The sequence below is a fragment of the Peromyscus californicus genome, unplaced genomic scaffold (assembly GCF_007827085.1).
Source record: "Peromyscus californicus insignis strain IS unplaced genomic scaffold, ASM782708v3 Scaffold_19__1_contigs__length_69161282, whole genome shotgun sequence".
NCBI classification, from domain to species: Eukaryota; Metazoa; Chordata; class Mammalia; order Rodentia; family Cricetidae; genus Peromyscus; species Peromyscus californicus.
In genome coordinates, this window is record NW_026294491.1 from 1,288,152 (window position 1) to 1,307,963 (window position 19,812).

The 19,812-nt window shown below is 44.1% G+C and overlaps 2 protein-coding genes across 2 annotated transcripts; both read left to right on the plus strand.

Annotated features, from left to right (window-relative positions):
* Positions 1–1,036: 1,036 nt before the first annotated feature.
* On the plus strand, positions 1,037–1,896 carry LOC128114244 (voltage-dependent anion-selective channel protein 2-like). Its single transcript, XM_052744086.1, is given in 3 exon segments — positions 1,037–1,261; positions 1,264–1,635; positions 1,723–1,896. Coding segments are annotated over 3 exon segments (771 nt in total).
* An 8,602-nt stretch (positions 1,897–10,498) lies between these two features.
* On the plus strand, positions 10,499–12,883 carry LOC128114194 (H-2 class I histocompatibility antigen, Q10 alpha chain-like). The gene is made up of 5 exons (XM_052744026.1): positions 10,499–10,571; positions 10,808–11,077; positions 11,530–11,805; positions 12,295–12,570; positions 12,696–12,883. Exons 1-5 carry the CDS (start codon positions 10,499–10,501, stop codon positions 12,881–12,883), a joined length of 1,083 nt encoding a protein of 360 aa, XP_052599986.1.
* The last annotated feature ends 6,929 nt before the right edge of the window (positions 12,884–19,812 follow it).

A 19,812-nucleotide genomic window follows, 5' to 3' on the forward strand; every position in this document is an offset into this window, starting at 1 on the left:
CAAGAGCTGATCTTTTTCTTTACACAACTGACCATTCCTTTTCTCTCTTCTATTGGTAATTCTCAGAGAAGCCCATCAGCCTAAACCAAATCAGGGTCATAAAGTGAAGAGAGACCAGTGCTGACTCAGACTCCACTTATAAAGGAGAAGGGAAGCCCTGACCCCATACCTTTCAATTGCTAGTACTGAAACTATGTCTTTGACCCAGAACCATCTATGGGAGTTCAGAGTTTATGAGGGAAAGAGCTTCTGCAAAGGGGACCAAGGGCTCAGACTGTCTGGTGTTCACCATCCCAACATCTGCATTTCTGCCTTAACTCAACTGCACTCTCCCAGTGGTGATATTTTGTTTGTGCTTTAAAAAATTAAGCTCTCCTGAAGATCAGAGAGTGGAGCTAGCCACTAGATAGTCATAGAGGACAGGCAGTGGTTTCACACACCTATAATCTCAGAATTTGGTAGGAATTAGCAGGAAGATCAGAAGTTCAAGGCCACCCTGGGCTATGGAATAGTTTAAAAGAGAAACATAACCAGGCAGTGGTGGCACACACCTTTGATCCCAACGTGTGGGATCTCACACTTTTAATCTCAGCACTAGGGGGTGGCCACAGGAAGCGATATGGCTAGACAGAGAGAGGAATATGAGGTGGGAGGAGACAGGAGCTCAGTCTCCTTTCGGGCTGAGGATTCAGTAGAGGTAAGAACTCTAGTGTCTGGCTGCTCTGTTTCTCTGGTCTTTCAGTTATTACCCTAATATCTGACTCCGGGTTTTTATTATTGAGACCAATTAGAATTCATGTTATACCCTTTTGCCTGAGGAGTCAGGGGCATTCAGTTTGAGGATTCGTGGAGACAGGATCTTCTCCTTTCAGTTGAGGAATTGTCAAGCCATGGTGACTGCAGCACAATCTCCAGATAACAGAGCAGCCTCAGCTTAGCAGAGGGGCCGAGGCAACGCCACTCAGGACACCCGTAGATCGCCTTTTCCCATGGTTTTGCTATGGCAGACGGTTGTATACCAACATGCCCGAGGCCAATGTGTATCCCTTCCTCCTATGCTGACCTTGACAAAGCCGCCAGAGATATTTTCAACAAGGGATTTGGCTTTGGGTTGGTAAAGCTGGATGTGAAAATGAAGTCATGCAGTGGTGTGGAATTTTCAACATCTGGTTCATCTAATACGGACACTGGTGAAGTTAGTGGGACCTTGGAGACCAAATACAAACGGTTTGGGTATGAGTACGGTCTGACTTTCACAGAAAAAAAAGGAACACCAATAACACTCTGGGGACAGAGATCGCCACTGAAGACCAGATCTGTCAAGGTTTGAAGCTGGCATTTGATACTACCTTTTCACCAAACACAGGAAAGAAAAGTGGTAAAATCAAGTCTGCTTACAAGAGGGAGTGTATAAACCTTGGCCGTGATGTTGACTTTGATTTGGCTGGACCTGAGATCCATGGCTCAGCTATCTTTGGTTACGAGGGCTGGCTTGCTGGGTGCCAGATGACCTTTGACAGTGCCAAGTCAAAGCTGACAAGGAGTAACTTGGCAGTAGGTTGCAGGACTGGGGACTTCCAGTTACATGCTAATGTCAATAAGGGGACAGAATTTGGAGGATCAATGTATCAGAAAGTATGTAAAGATTTTGACACTTCAGAAAACCTTGCCTGGACATCGGGTACCAACTGCACTCGTTTTGGGATTGCAGCTAAATACCAGTTGGATCCCACTGTTTCCATTTCTGCAAAGATCAACAACTCCAGTTTAATTGGAGTGGGCTGTACTCAGACTCTGCAGCCTGGTGGGAAGCTTACACTGTCTGCTCTGGTAGATGGGAAGAGCTTTAATGCTGGAGGCCACAAACTCAGGATTGCCTTGGAATTGGAAGCTTAATCCAGTAGAAAGAAAACTCTGGGAAAGGATTATGAGAAGATTTGCCCTTAATATATTTCCATGTGACCAGCAGGCTCCCCCTTCCCCCAAGAAGGTGATCAAATCAAAGGATGATTAAACAAGAGCTGTATTTTAAATATTTAGAGAGTTTCCTGTTGGCTGGTTTCTAGTTGGATAGTTATCTAGTTATCAGTGCTGCTGGCATGCAGCCACCTATACATTATTTAAATGTATTTAACTGTTAAATGTGCTACCCACTAATGATGAAATAGATGTTTATGAAAACCATTAAAAAAAATTCATGTTACAATGTCCTTTTACCCATAGTGGAAAACTGGGCTCTAAACTGATCACCAAATCTAACTGATATTTGTTGAGGACTATGGCAAGGCCAGGCACTTGGGAGATTCTTCAGAGTTACCTAGGGGTAAATCTAAGAAGCAGACCTCCTAAAAGTGGAGCCTAGAGAAGGAAAGGCAGGTTTTCTTGTTAATGTGGTGAAGACCTTCTTTCTCATGTATGTGAGACATTCTATCCAGCTCAGGCCTGGATACCTTCCTCCAGCAAGTCCTAGAGACCCCTCTATACCTGGACACAGCACCAAGCCTCTGACCAAGTGCTGAAACCTGATCCACATCTGACCTCAGAGCCCCTGGAGTCAGCAGGGAGGGACAGCCTAAGTAGAGGAAGTCTCCTTCCTCCTGCATGTCTGATGCTTCCTATTTCCCCCAATCATGCAACAGCTATAAGCCATGGAAGCTGCCGCTGGCCACAGACCCAAACTATGGCACCAATATAAGATCAGAACTAAGCAATGATGTGTGAATGGACACAGATGGGGCAAGAGGAGGCTACATCTGCATAGGACCCAAGGAAATGTTAAGAGAAAGTACATCCGGGTCCTTAATCTTACTGACACTGAATGGTGGTCATAACATGGGTGGTATGATGTTCTTTAGAAGGCTTCTCGTGGGTATATAGAGTATTGTGCTGCATGTCTGGGTCTTGAGGGTCTGTGGAGGGTCAGCCTGGTGTCACAGGAGACACTGGGGTGATTTTTGCATTGGAAATCATCAGAGATATGTCAGTAGTGCATTATCTTTCTCAGCTCCTGTTGCTTCTGCTCTTGGCCTTCTTTGGACATGGTGTGCATGGCCACTGACAGAGCAGCCAACTCCCATCCTAAATTCCTTCATCCTCCCTTAGATCCCTGTGATCTCTGATCACCAGGAAGCCAAGGCTTAGTACAGGTGCCTTCAGCTGGCCAATAAAAAACTGACACAACAGTGAGGCAATGAACCCCCTGAATCTGGACCCAGAGATAGACACTTCAGTGAGGTACATAGCCCTTTACTTTACTTTCCTTCCTTGATTCTGTCAGCTACATCAGCATCTGGGCTAGGACTCAGAAGGATGTTGTGAACAGGACCAGTACAGAGATCACAGTAAGCAACTGGTCCCCAGACACTGCTCCCAGGATACCAGGCCCTAGAGTTGGGTCTGAGTGGGGAATCAGGGCTCTAGAGATTCCTCTCACAGTAGTTAATCTTTTCATGACTCAACCCATACGGTCTCTGTCACTCCCACTGAAATTTCTTAGAGAAGCATCATCCTGAAGATCAGAGGTATAAAACAGATAAGGACCAGTCTGGACTCCCTCCCGATATGCTATTTCTATGTTCTTTGCTCTGAGGCTGGCCTCCTGTGGCCCTGGCCTAGAATTTAGAGGTATGTTTGCCTCTGCCTCCTGAGAGCTGGGTTTAATTCATGCACCACCACCACCTGGCTCATTTTTATTTTTGTATGAAACATTTCTATGCATGTATTTCTGTACACCATGTTCATGTTCATGTACAGTGGCTGGGGAGGCCAGAAAAGGTCTTTGGTTACCCTGCGACCAGAGAGAAATGGTTCTGAGTGCATAATTGGGTGCTGGGAATTGAACTCAGTTTTCCTGGAAGGGTGACCAATGCTTTTAATCACTGGGCCATATATCTAGTGCCCTTTAAATAGTTGTTACTGTTAGAACTATGGAGATATTCTAGGGCTGACATAAACAGGGCTCTGAAAACTCCTTCTCACAGGGTGGGGTTCACTATAAACACCCTAATCCTACTTTAGAAACTGAAGATATTTCCTGTTCTGGCTTGTAAAATTTCCCTCTTTAAGTTGCTGATATTTTTAGAGATGTCTGGTCCTCACTCACTACTTCAGACATCTGTTCCTGAACTTGGAAAGTGTTCCCTGTAGATTCTAGAGGACTGTTGCTGTATGTCCTGTTGTCTTCCATCCTGAGGAAGTGGGCATCCCAGACTCATCTGTTTTTGTTTCCTGTATCTGCAGAGAATGAGACCTGTCTTCAATACTGAGTATGTGTCTGGAGTCATTCTCCCTAGGTGTTTACTGTTTCGGTCAAAGACTAGGGATCTGTGCAACCAAGTACGGTCAGGGATATGCTTTATCTATGGCGTAGGCCACCATGGCCTTTCCATGTCTCTCTCAGCTATGTCTTCTTCACAAATCCTTACTTCCCTGCTTTTCCAGTAAGTCTGTTTTGCCAGGACCTATGATCAGAAGGACTCAGATATGTTCAGAGCCTCATGCAGTGTCAGGGAACTTGGCTTCACAGTCAGATTCCAGATCGAGGTTGATGTCAGAACCATCAGTTATAATTCCACATTTGTGCAGGGATCTGCGGGGTCCCCAGTCTTTGACACCAGCAAGAGGTGTTTCTGTCATCATCCTACAAGACAGTTATTCAGATTGGGAATTCCTGACTCATTCTTCCCCAAACTGAGAAGACTCAGAAGGATGTTGTCAACAGGAGCAGCACAGGGATCAGGGTAGACAACACTGCTTCAGGGCACCAGGTCTCAGAGCTGGGTCTGAGGTGGGAAAGCAGGACTCTAAGAGATGCAGCCCCAAGAGTTCATCTTTCCATCACCCAACCACAGGTCTCTGGCACTCCCATAGAGATTTCTAGAAAAAGACAAGCAGCCTCCCCAATGTCAGGCTCATAAAATGAAAAGTGAACTGTCAATCTCTACTTGTCACTCAAGAAGAAGACCACGATGCTATTTTGCTATTTGTCCTCCTCTGACCATCAGACTTACTTACTCTGCTCAAAAACACAATTGCAAAACCCAAAACTATAACTTTGTGGGGTTTACCTTTTAAAGCCCTGGGCTGAAATGGGTAGGTCCTGCATATTTGGAGTACTCACTGGTGTAGTTCTTGTCTGGCTTGAGCATTTGAAACCCCAAAGAAACCCCCCCCCCCCCGCACCCCCCCCCAACAGTGACACATTTCCTCCAACAAGGCCACAACTACACCAACAAAGTCACACTTCCTAATGCTTCTCAAGTAGTGTCACTTCCTGGTGACAAAGTTTTCAAATCAATGATCCTGTGGGTGGCATTCTCAAACAAACCACCACTGCCTCTAGGTCCAGAAGAGCAAACAAGAGAAAATGATGAAGTATGTTTTAGAGCATCTAATGTGGTCTCTATAGCTAGATGTGTTGTGGTAACTGAGCAGAATTTATGCCTGTCACACAGTGCAGAAATGGTCTATATATGTCAGTGACGTTAGTGTTTCTGATTATGCTATTAATTCCCGTGACACCATATTTGACATTCTGGCTTCTGTCCCCTCTCTGCAGATGGGTGATGACAGAGGATTCAATGATTCCTTTCTGAAGTGTTTGTAATTTCATTGAACTTGATTGGATGCTCTGCTGTCAATGCTTCAGCATTAAGGACTGCTATGATATCCCCTGGGGATTTAAGCTCTTCCTTCTCAGGCATTGCTGGATTGATTTATTCCACATAACTTTCCTTACATTGATATGCTTTCTGTTTGAAATACAAATACAAATACATAGGTGAGATTCTTTTGGATTGGTATTAGCATATTAGAGCTATGTCCATCCCTCATACTGTATAATTTTTAAATATCTAATTAATTAATATTAGTGACTTACTTTAAAGATAGGGTCTCTGTATATAGCCCAATTCATCTTGAACTTGCAACAATCCTCTTGACAAAGCCTCCTCTGTGAGGACTGTAGACATGTTATAACTCAGTTTCACTCAGTGAAAACTAAAGTTCAACCAGGGATGGAGGTTTCCCAGCTCTGCTCCTACTGGAACAGGAGAGAGACTGGGGAAGACACACCTGTCAGGGTGGGGATGGAGAGTGTTGATGTTCAGGGATGGGCTGAACTTGTCACCTCTTTACATCTTGCTCACAGGAGACAGACACATAGTCACAGTCAATTCAGAAAGGGAAGTCACCAGCTCTTGAAGCTACAATAGGAAAAGGAGACTCCAGAAGCAATACTGTATGGCTCAGTGCCACATAAGGCAGCTGCCTTATCCTGTAGAAGAAAACATGAAGAAGAAATTCAGCTGATAGCCTGTGGATGGTGATATGCTGAACAGCCATTCACATGTTCACTCAAATTGTTCTAATACCAAGAATCCCCATCACCCAGGGCTCCATCCATTGATTTTTGCCCTGGACCAAGCAGGGCCTACAGAGTATAACTTGTTAACGCTAACCTGGAGGATAAACATTATAGGTTCTTTCCCTTCAATGGAAAGAAATACAAGATCAGGACAAATCCTACTGAAGATTGAATTCAACAAGGAGTTATGGGCTGGCAGAGACACTCAATGGACTACTGTCTGTACTAACAACAGTGTCTCAGGAATGAATCCCACTATACTCAGAGGCAAACATAATCATGGCTACCTAAACTTTGACAACTGGGGAAAGAGCCTCTGCACAGACCTGGCTGGTGTTCTCTGTCTGGGAATCTGCATTTCTGACTTAACTCAACTACACGCTCTCTTTCCCCCAGTGGAGAATGGGCTCTGCAGTGATCACTAAATATAACTGATATTTGTTGAGGGCTATTACATAAAAATATGAAGTGTTTCCATGTAGAAACCATTAAAGAACTACAAGCAGTCTCAAACGTCAAACTAGCCTGGAGTTTATGTGTTGTGTGGAACAAGGAGAGAAGACACTCTCTGCAGAGTCACAAAGGACAGTGTTCATAGAGGAGGGGGCAAGTGATAGGTGACAGGTGATCCACAGTATGGGTGTGGGACAGGTCAGGTGACTGTTTTATTAGGGTATTCAGCATGGCCTCACTGTGAAGGTGAGCTGTGACTGTGAGAGAACATTTTCAGGACATGAAGGATTCCTCCAGCTGGACTCTAGTTCAGGAAGTTTCACAACTTCTCCCAAGAGCACCAACACTTGGGACCAAATAAGCAAACAATTGAGCCTAGAGGGGATTTTATCATTCAAACCTTGTCCTGGCTTTTATTTTAGTTTTGTTTATATGACCCAAGATGGAATTGCCTGTGAGGAGGAAGCTCAGTTGATAAAAGGCTTCCACCATATTTCCTGTTGAAAAAATCTGTAGTGCATTTTCTTAATTAATGATTGATGTGAGAGGTCCCAACTCACTGTCTATGCTGGGCAATTGGTCCTGGATGATATAGAAAGCAGTCTGAAGAAGCCAGTAAGCAGCAATCCTCCATGGAATCTGCTTCAGTTTCTGATACATGTTTCTACCTTGAGTTCCTGCCCTAACATCCTCAGTGATAGAATGTGACCTAGAATTTATCAGATGAAATAAACTCTTTCTTCCTCAAGTTTTTTTGGGTTATGGTGTTTTGTCACAACAATTTAAGAGCAGGATAATCCAAACCACTATTGGGCATGAAAGACAACTTCACAACTGCCCAAACTTGTTTTTGACAGAGAGCACTGTTTTTTATGGTTTATTTTTTAGTTTTCACTTATGTGTACGTTTGTGTATATGTAGTACATGCCAATCGATTGGGGGTTCCTGTGGAATCTAGGAGAGGACATCAAATCCTGTGGACCTGGAGGAACAGAACGTGACCCTTTGGGAGTGCTTCAAAATGAACTCAGTTCCATTGTTATAGCACTTAGCACTTTTACCACCTAGGATCTTTTCAAAATCCAAGGGTGGTGACTTTTGCCTGCTTCCATTGCTGAATCCCAGGGCCTGGAACAAGCTGATTCACCTGGCAGAGTCTCCGTCACTTATTGAGGAGTAAGTCTGAGAAGCAGATCCCCTGAAACTGGAGACTAGAGAAGGAAAGGCAGATTGCATGTTAATGTGATGGAGATCTTCTCGTGTGAGTGTGTGTGTGTGTGTGTGTGTGTGTGTGTGTGTGTGTGTGTGTGTGTGTGTGCCCCTCTACACTTGGAACACCACACCAAATCTATGGACAAGATGTGAAATCTGAGCCACATCTGACCTCACAGCCTCTGTAGTCAGGAGGGAGGGGGCATCTCAGGTAAGGAAGAAGTCCTCCCCATCCAGCATGCCTGTTGCTTTCCATCTCTCTCCCTGCTCAAGCCACAGTTATACAGCCATGTGGCTTGCCCCATGACACAACCCCAAACTCTGTCACCAAGATAAGATCAGAAGTAAAGAATGATGGTTGGGTGGACACAGATGAGGCAAGGGGAGGTCACATCTATATAGAACTCAATAAAAGGGTATTAGGAAAGAATCCTGAGTCCTAAGTCTCAAAGATATGAAATGGTATCCATTGCACTCCCAAGTTGTGTAATATGTGTTTAGAAGGTCCCCCATGTGTGTTCAGAGTATTGTGCTCAATGCCTGGGTTTGGGCATCTTTGGAGGGATCAGCCTGGTATCACATAGAGGTATTTCACCTACGTCTGAGATGGGAATCTTCAGAGTTCTGTCAGTAGCACATTATCCTCCTCAGCTCCTGCCTCTTCTCCTCTACATTCTCTGTGGACATGGACTGTATGACCTCTGACACAGCAATCAACTCCCATTCTAATTTCCTTGCCTCCCTCAGACTCTCATGAGATAAGATCACCAGGAAGCCAAGGCTTATTGCAGGTGGACTGAGCTAGACAGGAAAGAACCATGACATAACAGTGAGGCCATGGGAACCCCAGCTCAGGAACCAGAGCTGGATGCTTCACCAATCAACATAGATCTTTGCTGTCCATTTCTGTCTTGATCCTGTCAGCCAGATCAGCATCTGTGCTAGGATTCAAAAGCATATTGTCAACAAGACAATTACAGGAATCAGGGTAAGCAACTTGTCCCCAGACACTGCTCCCAGGATACCAGGGCACAGAGCTGGATCTGTGGTGGGGAATCAGGGCTCTGGAGATTCCTGTCCCAGTCATTAAGATTTCCATGACACTTCTGGTCTCTGTCACTCCCATTGGCATTTTATAGAGAAGCCAGTCAGGCTCATCCTGAATATGAGAGTGGTAAAGTGAATAAGGACCACTCTGCACTCATTCCCTACCCATCATTTAAAATATAAATTCAAATAAATATGTGCACACGGATGAACTCAGTCAATAATATTCTAATTTCGAATATAAAATTTAATAACACAAAATGTACTCAATGAATGAGATTCTCCTATGGACATGGATGCAGCAAACTATGAAGGATTCAATAATATTTTAAGTTCCAGAATGTTCAGAAACATTCTGTTCAGAAACACCTGAATGAAACAAGTGAAATATCAAAGATAAAAATCTCCAGTGAGCCTGGCGTGATGACAAATGTATTTCTCTCAGTATTCATGGGACAGAGACATGTGGATGTCTGTGACTTGTAGGCCAATCAAAAGAGGGGAGGATAAAAATAAAGTGATTTGAATACGTTAATAAAAACACTCATCCCCATTAGAGAGATGGCTAAACTGTGCAGACGACACAGTTGGAGTCTCAGAATCTGGGAACTCACAACCTCCTGTCCTTCCTACTCCAGAGTTACTAAGAGCCTCTCCTCAGCTCCACAGGCTACTGTACTTCCAATATTCACACACACATAGCCAAACAAACATACATCTAAGCAAAATATAACAACAAAATCTTAAAAGTATTTTCCCTGTACATTTTTGTGAAGATATATTTCCTAAACTGTACATAAGACTAAAATGTTAAAAAGGAGAATCATAATCCAAGGTATGTCTTGTAGGAAAGATGAGGATAAGTACAGGCAGCAGACATGTAAACATCTATCAGTTTCATTATGTCAATGTATTTTGGAAAATAGTCATTACTTTTTGTAAATATTCTACTTGCATGTACTCTATCATTAATGTTCAAAGAAGCAAAGGTTTTAAACTTCTCAATTCCTAATGTAGTGAACATGGATTTATATGATCCACACAAGTATAAGTACCTTTAAAGATAATCAATTTCTAAGACACTGTAGACATCCTGAAATTTTGGTGTGAGAAGGCAGATACAATGGCCTCTGAGCTAGACTCAGAAGGATATTATAACTAGGATGAGGCTGACAACGAACAGGATATGCAACTTGTCCCCATACACTGCTTCTAGGATCCCAGGTCCCAGAGCTGAGTCTGAGCGAGGAAAGTAGGGCCCAGGAGATTCCTCTTCCAGGAGTTCATCTTTCCACAACCCAACCACAATGCTCCCTATCACTACCATTGGGAATTCTTAGAGAAGCCAATCAGCCTCATCCATATCAAGATTATAAACTGAACACACACTAGCAAAGACTCAGTGTCCACTCTTCAAGCAGGATGAAGACCTTTTTCTCTGAGGCTCTCCTCCTGCTGATCCTGGCCAACCTGGCCATGACCAGGCATCTAGAGGGTGAGTGTGGATGTCAGGAGGGAAAGGATCTAACCTGGGAGACAAAAGAACTCCACCCCTGGGGCTGCAGCACAGGAAAATCTGTCTCTCGCCTAGCCCAGCCAAAACCTTCTGGTCCCTGGTTTATTTTATATTATAACCCCTGTCCCCTGTTCCCTGCTCCCCTGGGAGCAATGTGGGGAGCTTCATAGGGAACTACGTGGGGTGTTCTAGATCTAAAGGCCCACTGCACCTAGGTTCACACTCCATGCGCCTTTTACACACTCTGCTCACCTGGCCTGGCCTCCTGGAGCCCCAATTCATCATTGTGGCCTTTGTGGGTGACACGCAGTTTGAGAGATTCAACAGCAGAGAAGAGCCTCTGAGTATGGAGCACTGTGCACCATGGGTGGATCAGCAGAAGCCAGAGTATTGGGAGGAGAAGACAAAGAACTTCCTGAGTCTAATAGACTATTACGCTGACATAATGAAGAAAATGCTTGACTTCTACAATCAAAGTGAAAGTGGTGAGTGATCCCAAATAAGAAATCCCAAATCTAAAGTTTCCTATGGGTTTACTCTAGTCCCCCATATCAAAAAAAGGACCTACCTGGACTGAGTCTACCAGGTTGATCTCAGTCCGCGGGGGAGGCTTTGCCCTGGAGGAGGTGGGAATGGGGGGTGGGCTGGGGGGAAGGTGAGGGGGGCTGGAGGGGAGAGAACAAGGGAATCCATGGCTGATAGGTAGAACTGAATTGTATTGCAAACTAAAAACAAAAAAATTAAAAAAAATTTACCCCAGTAAATGTGACCCAAATAGACTAGGCTACAGAGAGCCTGGGGACACTGACCTGGTTTTCTGCACAATTTAAGCTCAAATGTGGCCATTTACAAAGGCCAAGTGGGAGGGACGGAGTCACTGGAAGGCCCCCAAGGGACCTGGCCCTGTGAGAATGGCTGACAGTACGGGCTTGGACAGGAAATCACACACTGCAGATCCTGATGGCCTGTGATATACTTCCTGGAGTGTACTTCAGTCGTGGACAATATGAATTCATCTTGGATGGCCATGATTACCTTGTGCTGAATGAGAACCTGAGCACTTGGACTGCAGTTGGCAAGGCAGCTGAAGTGCTGAGGCAAGAGTGGGAGGCGTCAGGTTTTGCAAACTCTGTGAAAACTTCCTTGGAGACTAATTGTGTGCCTTTGCTCTTCAATCAACTGGACTACGGGAAGGAGACTTTGCTGAGAACAGGTAAGGAAGAAACGGCCAACGGTCTTGCATCAAAGGGGAAGAGTGTCGTGGGTTTCCTAATTCAACAAGAGAGAGGGGCTCTCCAGGGGGCTAAGCCTTCACTCAGGATAGATCAGTCTGTCAATTAAGCAGCATTTCCTTTCCATTTGCCTTGTGAACCATGATCTCTGTCATGCCTGTTCACTGCCCATGTACTATGGAGGTCTGAGCCCAGTGTTGCTGAGTCTGAGTCTCCATCCACTCAGAACCAGAAGTCGATATTCCTAGAGGGAGATCCAGAGTCCCCTGCTCTGTGCTGGCTCATGGTGATTCTGAAACTTTCCAAGGAATAGATTAACCCCATCTTTATCCTGAGATTAGGCTGATGAGTGGAGTCCACATCTCTCCTTCGAGCCATTGTCTCATCCATTAAAAACAAGGTTACATACACAGTGACGGATATTCAGGAAGAATGCAAAAAGCCTGAATTTTCTAATTTATTCCCTTCAGATACCCCTAAAATGCATGTGATCCATAAGGTCAGAGCTGATGGAAATATCACTCTAAGGTGCTGGGCCCTGGACTTCTACCCTTCTGAAATCACCCTAACCTGGCACAGAGATGGGAGCAACCAGACTCTGGATATGGAGGTGATAGAGACCAGGCCTGCAGGAGATGGAAACTTCCAAAAGTGGGCAGCTGTGGTGGTGACTTCTGGGGAGGAGCAGAGATACACATGTCATGTGGATCATGAAGGGCTGCCTGAACCTATTACCCTGAGATGGGGTAAGGAGTAAGAGTGATCACAGAGCCTATCACAGAGACAGTTGGAGTATTTGAGGGAAATGGAGCAGGGTTATGACTGATAGCTGGAGCTCAGAGGCCTCACTGTCCCTTCCATTCTCTGTCAGAGCCTCCTCAGCCCTCTGTCCCCATCATGACAATTGTTACTGGCCTGGTTCTTGGAGCTGTGCTTATGGGAGCTCTGGTGACTTTTCTGATATGGAAGAGGAGGACTAAAGGTAAGGAAAGGGCAGGGTCTGAGTTCAAGTCTCCATGGGAATATCAAGTCCAGCTGAGAGTGTGCCCTGCCACATGAGAGCAAAGTTTCCTCCACACAGTTGCTTATTCAATCTTGTTCTGATGTGCTGACATTAACTCTATTGTGAAGGAAATAATGAACAGATTCATCACTGCAGTGATAGAGATGGCAGAGACCTGATGCAGCTGTCAGAGGTCAGATGGAAAGGTTCCTGCTTAGAACACATATCCAGGAGTCCAGTTAGTCCTCCTCGTGTGCAATCTACTATCATGTTTCCCCATCTTTCTCCAGATCTGCAGTCACAGTTCTGGAAACTTCCCTGAGATAAGGACCAGGAGATCCCTCTAGGCCTTCTAGATCCTGATGCTTCTATGCAATCTAAGAAAATGGATTATTTCCAGGGGTAAAGAATGAGGCAGCTCTATTCAGGATTCCCAGTCATTGTACTGGGGGCTCATACCTGAGAAATCTGTGGCAGTGTATATAAGAGCCCATGGAAATTCTCAGCCAGCCCATACCTCAACATTTAGTTCCATCTTCAGAGGCTGTGCTCTCTTCTTGTCTCACTTTCCACTGGGAGGTAAAGTTTCTAGGATGTACAGCCTTCTGTTACAACTTTAGGAAGTGACACCCTAAAGGGCCTGATGTGAGATGTCAGAGGATAGAACTCAGGAGCTTGGGGAGTCTTGGGATTGGGACAGTTTGAGTGTGTCACCATTGAGGACACTGATTTGAATTTCTTCCTTGTTCTTCTCTTTTACAGGATAAGACAGCTGAACTGAGCTGAACAAGATTTATTCTGTTTTCTCCTTTTCGACTGTGGCCTCAAGACCTGATGACTTCTCTTCCTGCATCTGACTGTGACTGTGTGTCTGTCTCCTGTGAGCACAGTGTGAACAGGCGATGAGTTCAGCCCTGCCCTGAGCAGCAATAAGTCCCATCCACACACTGACCATCATTCCTTCCCCAGTCATCATTGCTGCTCCAACAGAGGCTGGGCTGGAAAACCTCCACCCCTGACTGAACTTTAGTTTCCACTGAGTTACAACTTCATGCATCTTTTTTGAAATTAAGCATTTTTTAATGGTTGTGCAACTTTTTTCAGAGTGGGTGTCTGATCAGTGTAGTAAAGATGAGTCAAGCTTGATGGAGAAAATAAAGTCTCAGAACCTTATTGAGTCATGTGTGCTGTGCTAACTCCGTTGCCTTTCGGAAGAGTTGAAGGCTGTGTGGAGCCAGGTGAGGCCTGTGTGTGCACAACTGCTGTTCCTTCCAGTCTTCCTTTCACATAGTCCCTTCCCTCCTGTGTCATCTTGCTAGCTCCTCATCCCTGTTCTTTCAATAAACCTGTTCAACTGGACATGTGATCAAAAGATCTCAGGCATTTGTAGGGTCTGTCCAGTGTCTGTGCTGTTCTTTCATGTTGATCATCAGCCTGTTCAGGTCTGATTCTGATGTTCCATCAGTTGATGTTTAGATTAATGGTAGTACAGGGATTGCATTAGTTCTCAGTTCTGTGATTGCATCTGGTGTCATTGTCTTCTGTTATTGACATTCACTGACACAGGTATGGAGTGTTTCTGCCATTGTCCAAGCATGGATGTCTGTGGTATTCTCATCAAGTTTATTAGAGTCCACACCTGGTTTCTGACAGCCCTGGGAGCTACAATATGTCAGTAATACTAGCACAGAGGAGGCTCTGCAAACAGGAGGTATACATGTTCAAAATCAACCTGAGCTACATACTGTGACCCTGTCTCCAAAGGAAGTCATTAATATCTGATAAATCAATGAACCAATTAAAAATTAATTTGCCTAAGGGATGGACAAAGCTGTACTATGCTAATACCATTCTACAGAAATATCAACTAAGTATTTGAATTTCAGACAGGAAGTAGGTTTATGTAAGGAAAGTTATGTGGGATATACAAATTGGGTAACACCAGTTGATAAACTGCTTAAATCCCTAGAGGATTTCATAGTAGTGAATAAAGCATAAGTACACTTTCAATGAAACTGGAAACCTTTCAAAATGAAGTAAGGGAATCTTGTGTTAACACCCTGTTAACAGACAGGGTCACAGGAGAGAGCAAGAGGAATGGTGTAGATGAAATCAGTAGCATTCTCTGTAAAACTAAACTCATTGACTGTCTGGACCCTTTATGAAATACTTGAGAGACAGAGATTCTGCTCCAGTTCCAATAGAATGTTCGTAGAAGAGACAGCATTTGGGTCTTAAAGCACAATTGAGCATTTCCTCTTGTGTGCGTCTCTGGATCCAAGAGTTAATGCACATGACAGATTCTCCAACTCTTGAAGCAGTACTAGGAACAGAGCTCCTAAGCAGGGGAACAGGGTAGAAAAATCAGGTTTCTGAAGCATGTGATGAGGATCTTCCTGCATGTGTGTCTGTTGAACAGACTATCTGTGTCAGGCAAGGAGCATATGTGGTGATATTGTGTCCCCCAATATATTGTGCACCCTAATAAATTTATCTGGGGGTCAGAGAACAGAACAGCCACAATATTAAACATAGAGGTTAGGCAGTGGTAGCACACACGCCTTTAATCCTAGCATTCCAGAGGCAGAGATTCATCTGGATCTCTGTGAATTCAAAGCCACACTGGAAACAGCCAGGCATGGTGACATATGCCTTTAATCCCAGAAAGTGATGGCAGGAAGCAGAAAGGTATATAAGGCGTGAGGACCAGGAACTAGAGCCCGGTTAAGCTTTTAGGCTTCTGAGCAGCAGTTCAGCTGAGATTCATTCTGGATGAGGACTCAGAGACTTCCAGTCTGAGGAAACAGGATCAGCTGAGGAATTGGCAAGATGAGTTGGCTGTGGCTTGTTCTGCTTCTCTGATATTCCAGCATTCACCCCAATAACTGGCACCAGGTTTGTTTTTATTAATAAGACCTTTTAAGAATCATGCTACAAGCACATTTCCCAGCAAACACTTCAACAATAGCACATGGCAATAATCTTCTATCTAAGGGAGGACCAGTGAGCACAGCTTCCCCATATCCTGCCATCTCTGTGGGAGTGTCCTAGTCCTCTTTTTCTACCTGTGTGCAGAGCTTACATATGTGTCTTCTCTGTTCTGCTGATCCCTTTCAGCATCCATGCTAACTTGACATACTGGCCAATATATCTTGTACTAGGATCCAACCTGCAGAAGACTCAGGAGCCGGCCTCACAAATCCCCAAAACTTATATTCCATGTCAAATTTCAGCAGCAAAGCACCAGGTTGGGCCTCTGGGTTCTTCCTGCAACCCAGGCTCTTCAGACAAGGAAGTGACTTCCAAGATGAGGCCTCAGATGCAGTGAATGGAGCATGTTGGTCCTGAGGACAGGGAATGGGACAAGATGCTCACCTAGAGCCATTGCTCCAAATTTCTAAGCTATCTGAGAGCTCAATTCTGCTAGTAGAACTGGAGTGGTGTCTCTGACATGATTATTTCCTAAAGACAGTCATGAGGATAAGAATTGCCAAGCCCTGCCTGTCCCCACGGATTAGAACATTTATGCATTGATCCTCAGGTAAAACTTCTGACCCCAGGTTGCCATTATTTGGCACTATCTTCATGAAGTTAGGGTCTCAAAATGCTCAGGTCCTAAGACAGTTGTATGGATTGATATAAGCCACGTAGGCATGTTTACCATTTAGATCCACATAACTGGTAAGTGTGTGTAGACATATGGAGATCAAAATGCTCTAGAATAGCTGATATATTGCCCCCTGTGTTGGGACTCAGTAGAACATTTTGATCAAGGCCAGGACATGAATCAAAATAAATCAATTTGTCCCTAGACACTGCTCTGGGGATAACAAGCAAAGAGCTGGGTCAGTGTAGCATGAATGGCTAAATGGTCCTATTAATAAAAAACCTGAAGCCAGATATTGGGGTGAAAGCTGAGAGATTAGAGGAATAGAACAAGCCAGCTACAAGTTGTTACTGCTAAGAAGGCTCAGCCCAAGAGAGCTACTTCCTGTATACTCACAATTATACACCTTTCTGTGCCCTGCCATCTTACTTCCTCTCTCTGCCCAGCTACATCATTCCTCTTTCTGTCCAGCTCTATCACTTCCTGTCTGTCTGTACAGACCTCCAGACCTCTATGGTTAACTAGTGCTGGAATTAAAAGCCTGTGCCACCACACCTGGCTCTGTTCCCAGTGTGTCCTTGAGCTCACAGAGATCCTGATGAATCTCTGCATCCTGAATACTAGGATTAAAGGTGTGTGCTACCACTGCCTGACATCTATGCTTAATATAGTAGCTGGTTTTTCCTCTGATCCCCAGGCAAGCTTTATTTGTTATAGCACAAATAAAATATCACCACAGGTCAGAGTGAGGAGATGGATTGTAGGGATTCATGGTTCCCATGAGTTGATCTTTCCATTACTCTCTCTCTCTCCCTCTCTCATATTGGTAATTTTTAGAGAAGCCCCTCAGCCTAAACCAGATCAGGGTCATAAAGTGAAGAGAGACCAGTACTGATTCAGATTCCACTTATAAAGCAAAAGGGGATCCCCTGCACCCCATATCTTTCAACTGCTACTTCTGGAACTATTTCTTTGACCCAGACCCATTGGAATTCAGACTTTGAGAGTGAAAGAGCCTCTGCACAGAGGACCAAGGGCTCAGACTGGCTGGTGCTCACCATCCCATAATCTGCATTTCTGCCTTAACTCGACTGCACTCTCCCAGTGGAAAACTGGACTCTGCAGTGATCACGAAGTCTAATTGACATTTGTTGAGGGTTGTTATAAGATCAGGCACATGGTAGATTCTCTAACGTTATCTAGAGGGAAAAAATCTGAGAAGCAGACCTCCTAAAAGTGGAGTCTAGAGAAAGAGAGGCAGGTTGCTTGTTGATGTGGTGGAGAACTTCTCTGTCATGTATCTGAGCCATTCTATCTAGCTCAGGCCTGGATACCTTCCTCCATCAAGTCCTAGAGCCCCTCTAAACCTAGACACAGCACCAAGCCTCTGGCCAAGTGCTGAAACCTGAGCCACATCTGACCTCACAGGCTTAGAGTGAGCAGGGAGGGACAACTTAGGTAGAGGAAGTCTCCCTCCTTCTGCATGTCTGATGCAGACTCACTCTGAGTCTACAGTTTCATCTTTAGGATCCTGACATGAGGTTCAGGTTGAAATACAAGGAAAGAGGACTTCTCCCCTCTTTTTTGCTCTTCAATTTTTCCTATTTTACTTTGCTAATAAACTAGAGCTTTCTGGTCATCACCTACCTCTTCTCACAGCAGTTACCCGACTTTCCCCAGTTTATTCCCTGGAGATTCTTTCAGTCTGTGCCTGTGTGTCTGTTCTCTTCTATCATATGTTACTTGTCCTTAAACTGGATTTTCCCACTCCTAAGTGCTGGCATTACAGGTGTGTTCCATGACACACAAATCTTCAGAGAAGGTTTAAAGTGTGTCTGCTTATCCATGTCTATAAGAGTTGGCAGGAATTTAGCAAGTGACATACAGAGGTAGAAAGTGTACAGTTACTGTGTGCATTTTTGTTTTAGTTATTGTTGTATTGAGATAGAGTCTCATGTAGCTTGGGACAGTCTTGAGCTCCTGATATTTATGCCTCTTCTTTGAAGTGCTTGGATTAAAAGCATATAACTACCATGTAGTGTAAGAATTTTGCTAATAAATTCTTAGATAACTTTGTTAAAATATGGTTCGACTGTGTTATAAGCATTTAGAGCCTAAATTTCATGGAATCCATTCCCACTTGAACAATTAATTGCAGAAAATTGGAATTGTTGACTCTGGGAATGACATGGACTGAGGTTCATGCTTACCTCCCTGAAATTTCGGCACATCAGCATCTCTGGACTCCTGTCCACAGGGACTAAATGGTATGCCAGGAAACTGCACACCAAAAACTCCCTAAAACCAAAGACTTTTCAAAATAGAGACCGTGAAGCCACTGCCCTGTACAGCTGGTGGTTCTCTTCTTCTTCCTGCCCATGCTGCACTCATTTGGAATATACTTAATGAATATATTCTTTCTCCTCTAATAAACAATGTGAATCAATATATAGCCCATCAACGTCCTTTCTAGTCAGTGTTTAAATCCAAGCCCTCAAGGGAACATTGGTTATTTATGAAATTTGAATTCATCAACATAAGTTTAACAGCTTCTTATGCTTGTGGTATTTAGAGACATAAGTGGTGATATTGACAATTAACTTTTTGATAGCTTTTACTTAAATATGTGAATACTGGAAGATCTAAGGACTTGATCAAACCATGCTCTTCTTTAAAATTAACATTTATAAACATAGCATACACTCAATGTACAAAACTTTCCTTTGGAAATAGATGCAACAGATGATGAGGAATTCATTGATGAATTTCAAGTCCACAATATAAACAACCTTGAAGAAGCACTGCCTGTGTCAATTTAGAAAGATATCAAATGTAAGAATGTACAAGGAGCACAGTGTGGTGGAACCTGCGATTTATTCTTAAGTTTTAATGACTTTTATGGGCATGGTTATTTTGCCTGCATGTGTATCTATGCATCATGAGCACATGCTAGGAAAGGCAAGCAGCCTCCCTGAATCAGACTTATAAATGAAAAGGGACATGTCCTAGTCAGTCTCTACTTATCAATTTAGGGCCCCTGTCGATGGCCATATCAGAGGAACTGCAGACAGCAATGGAGTTTAAGGAATACAGACCAGAGGATAACGAAGCTAGTCTGAGAGCATCCTGGAGAGGCAAGGCCCCAGGAGAATTGTTTCCAGAATGCCCCTTGCTTCTGCTGTGCTTCCTCCTGCGTGTGCTGTCCTGTGCCTGCTGTGTTTGATACAGTGGGATTTCCCACTGTATCTAATACAGTGTGATTGTTTCTTGGGGAAAATCCTACTCCTCACTGGGAAATTTACTTGCAGATCATAATGCAGAGGATTTTTATAAGATCAGTGATTTGTTAGATCTATGATTTAATTTAACTTTCTGATT

Coding starts and splice junctions, on each gene's coding strand:
- LOC128114194 (XM_052744026.1), top strand. CDS start 10,499: ATGAAGACCTTTTTCTCTGAGGCTCTCCTCCTGCTGATCCTGGCCAAC. Junction 10,572..10,807: donor CATGACCAGGCATCTAGAGG/GTGAGTGTGGAT, acceptor CACTGCACCTAG/GTTCACACTCCATGCGCCTT. Junction 11,078..11,529: donor CTACAATCAAAGTGAAAGTG/GTGAGTGATCCC, acceptor GGGCTTGGACAG/GAAATCACACACTGCAGATC.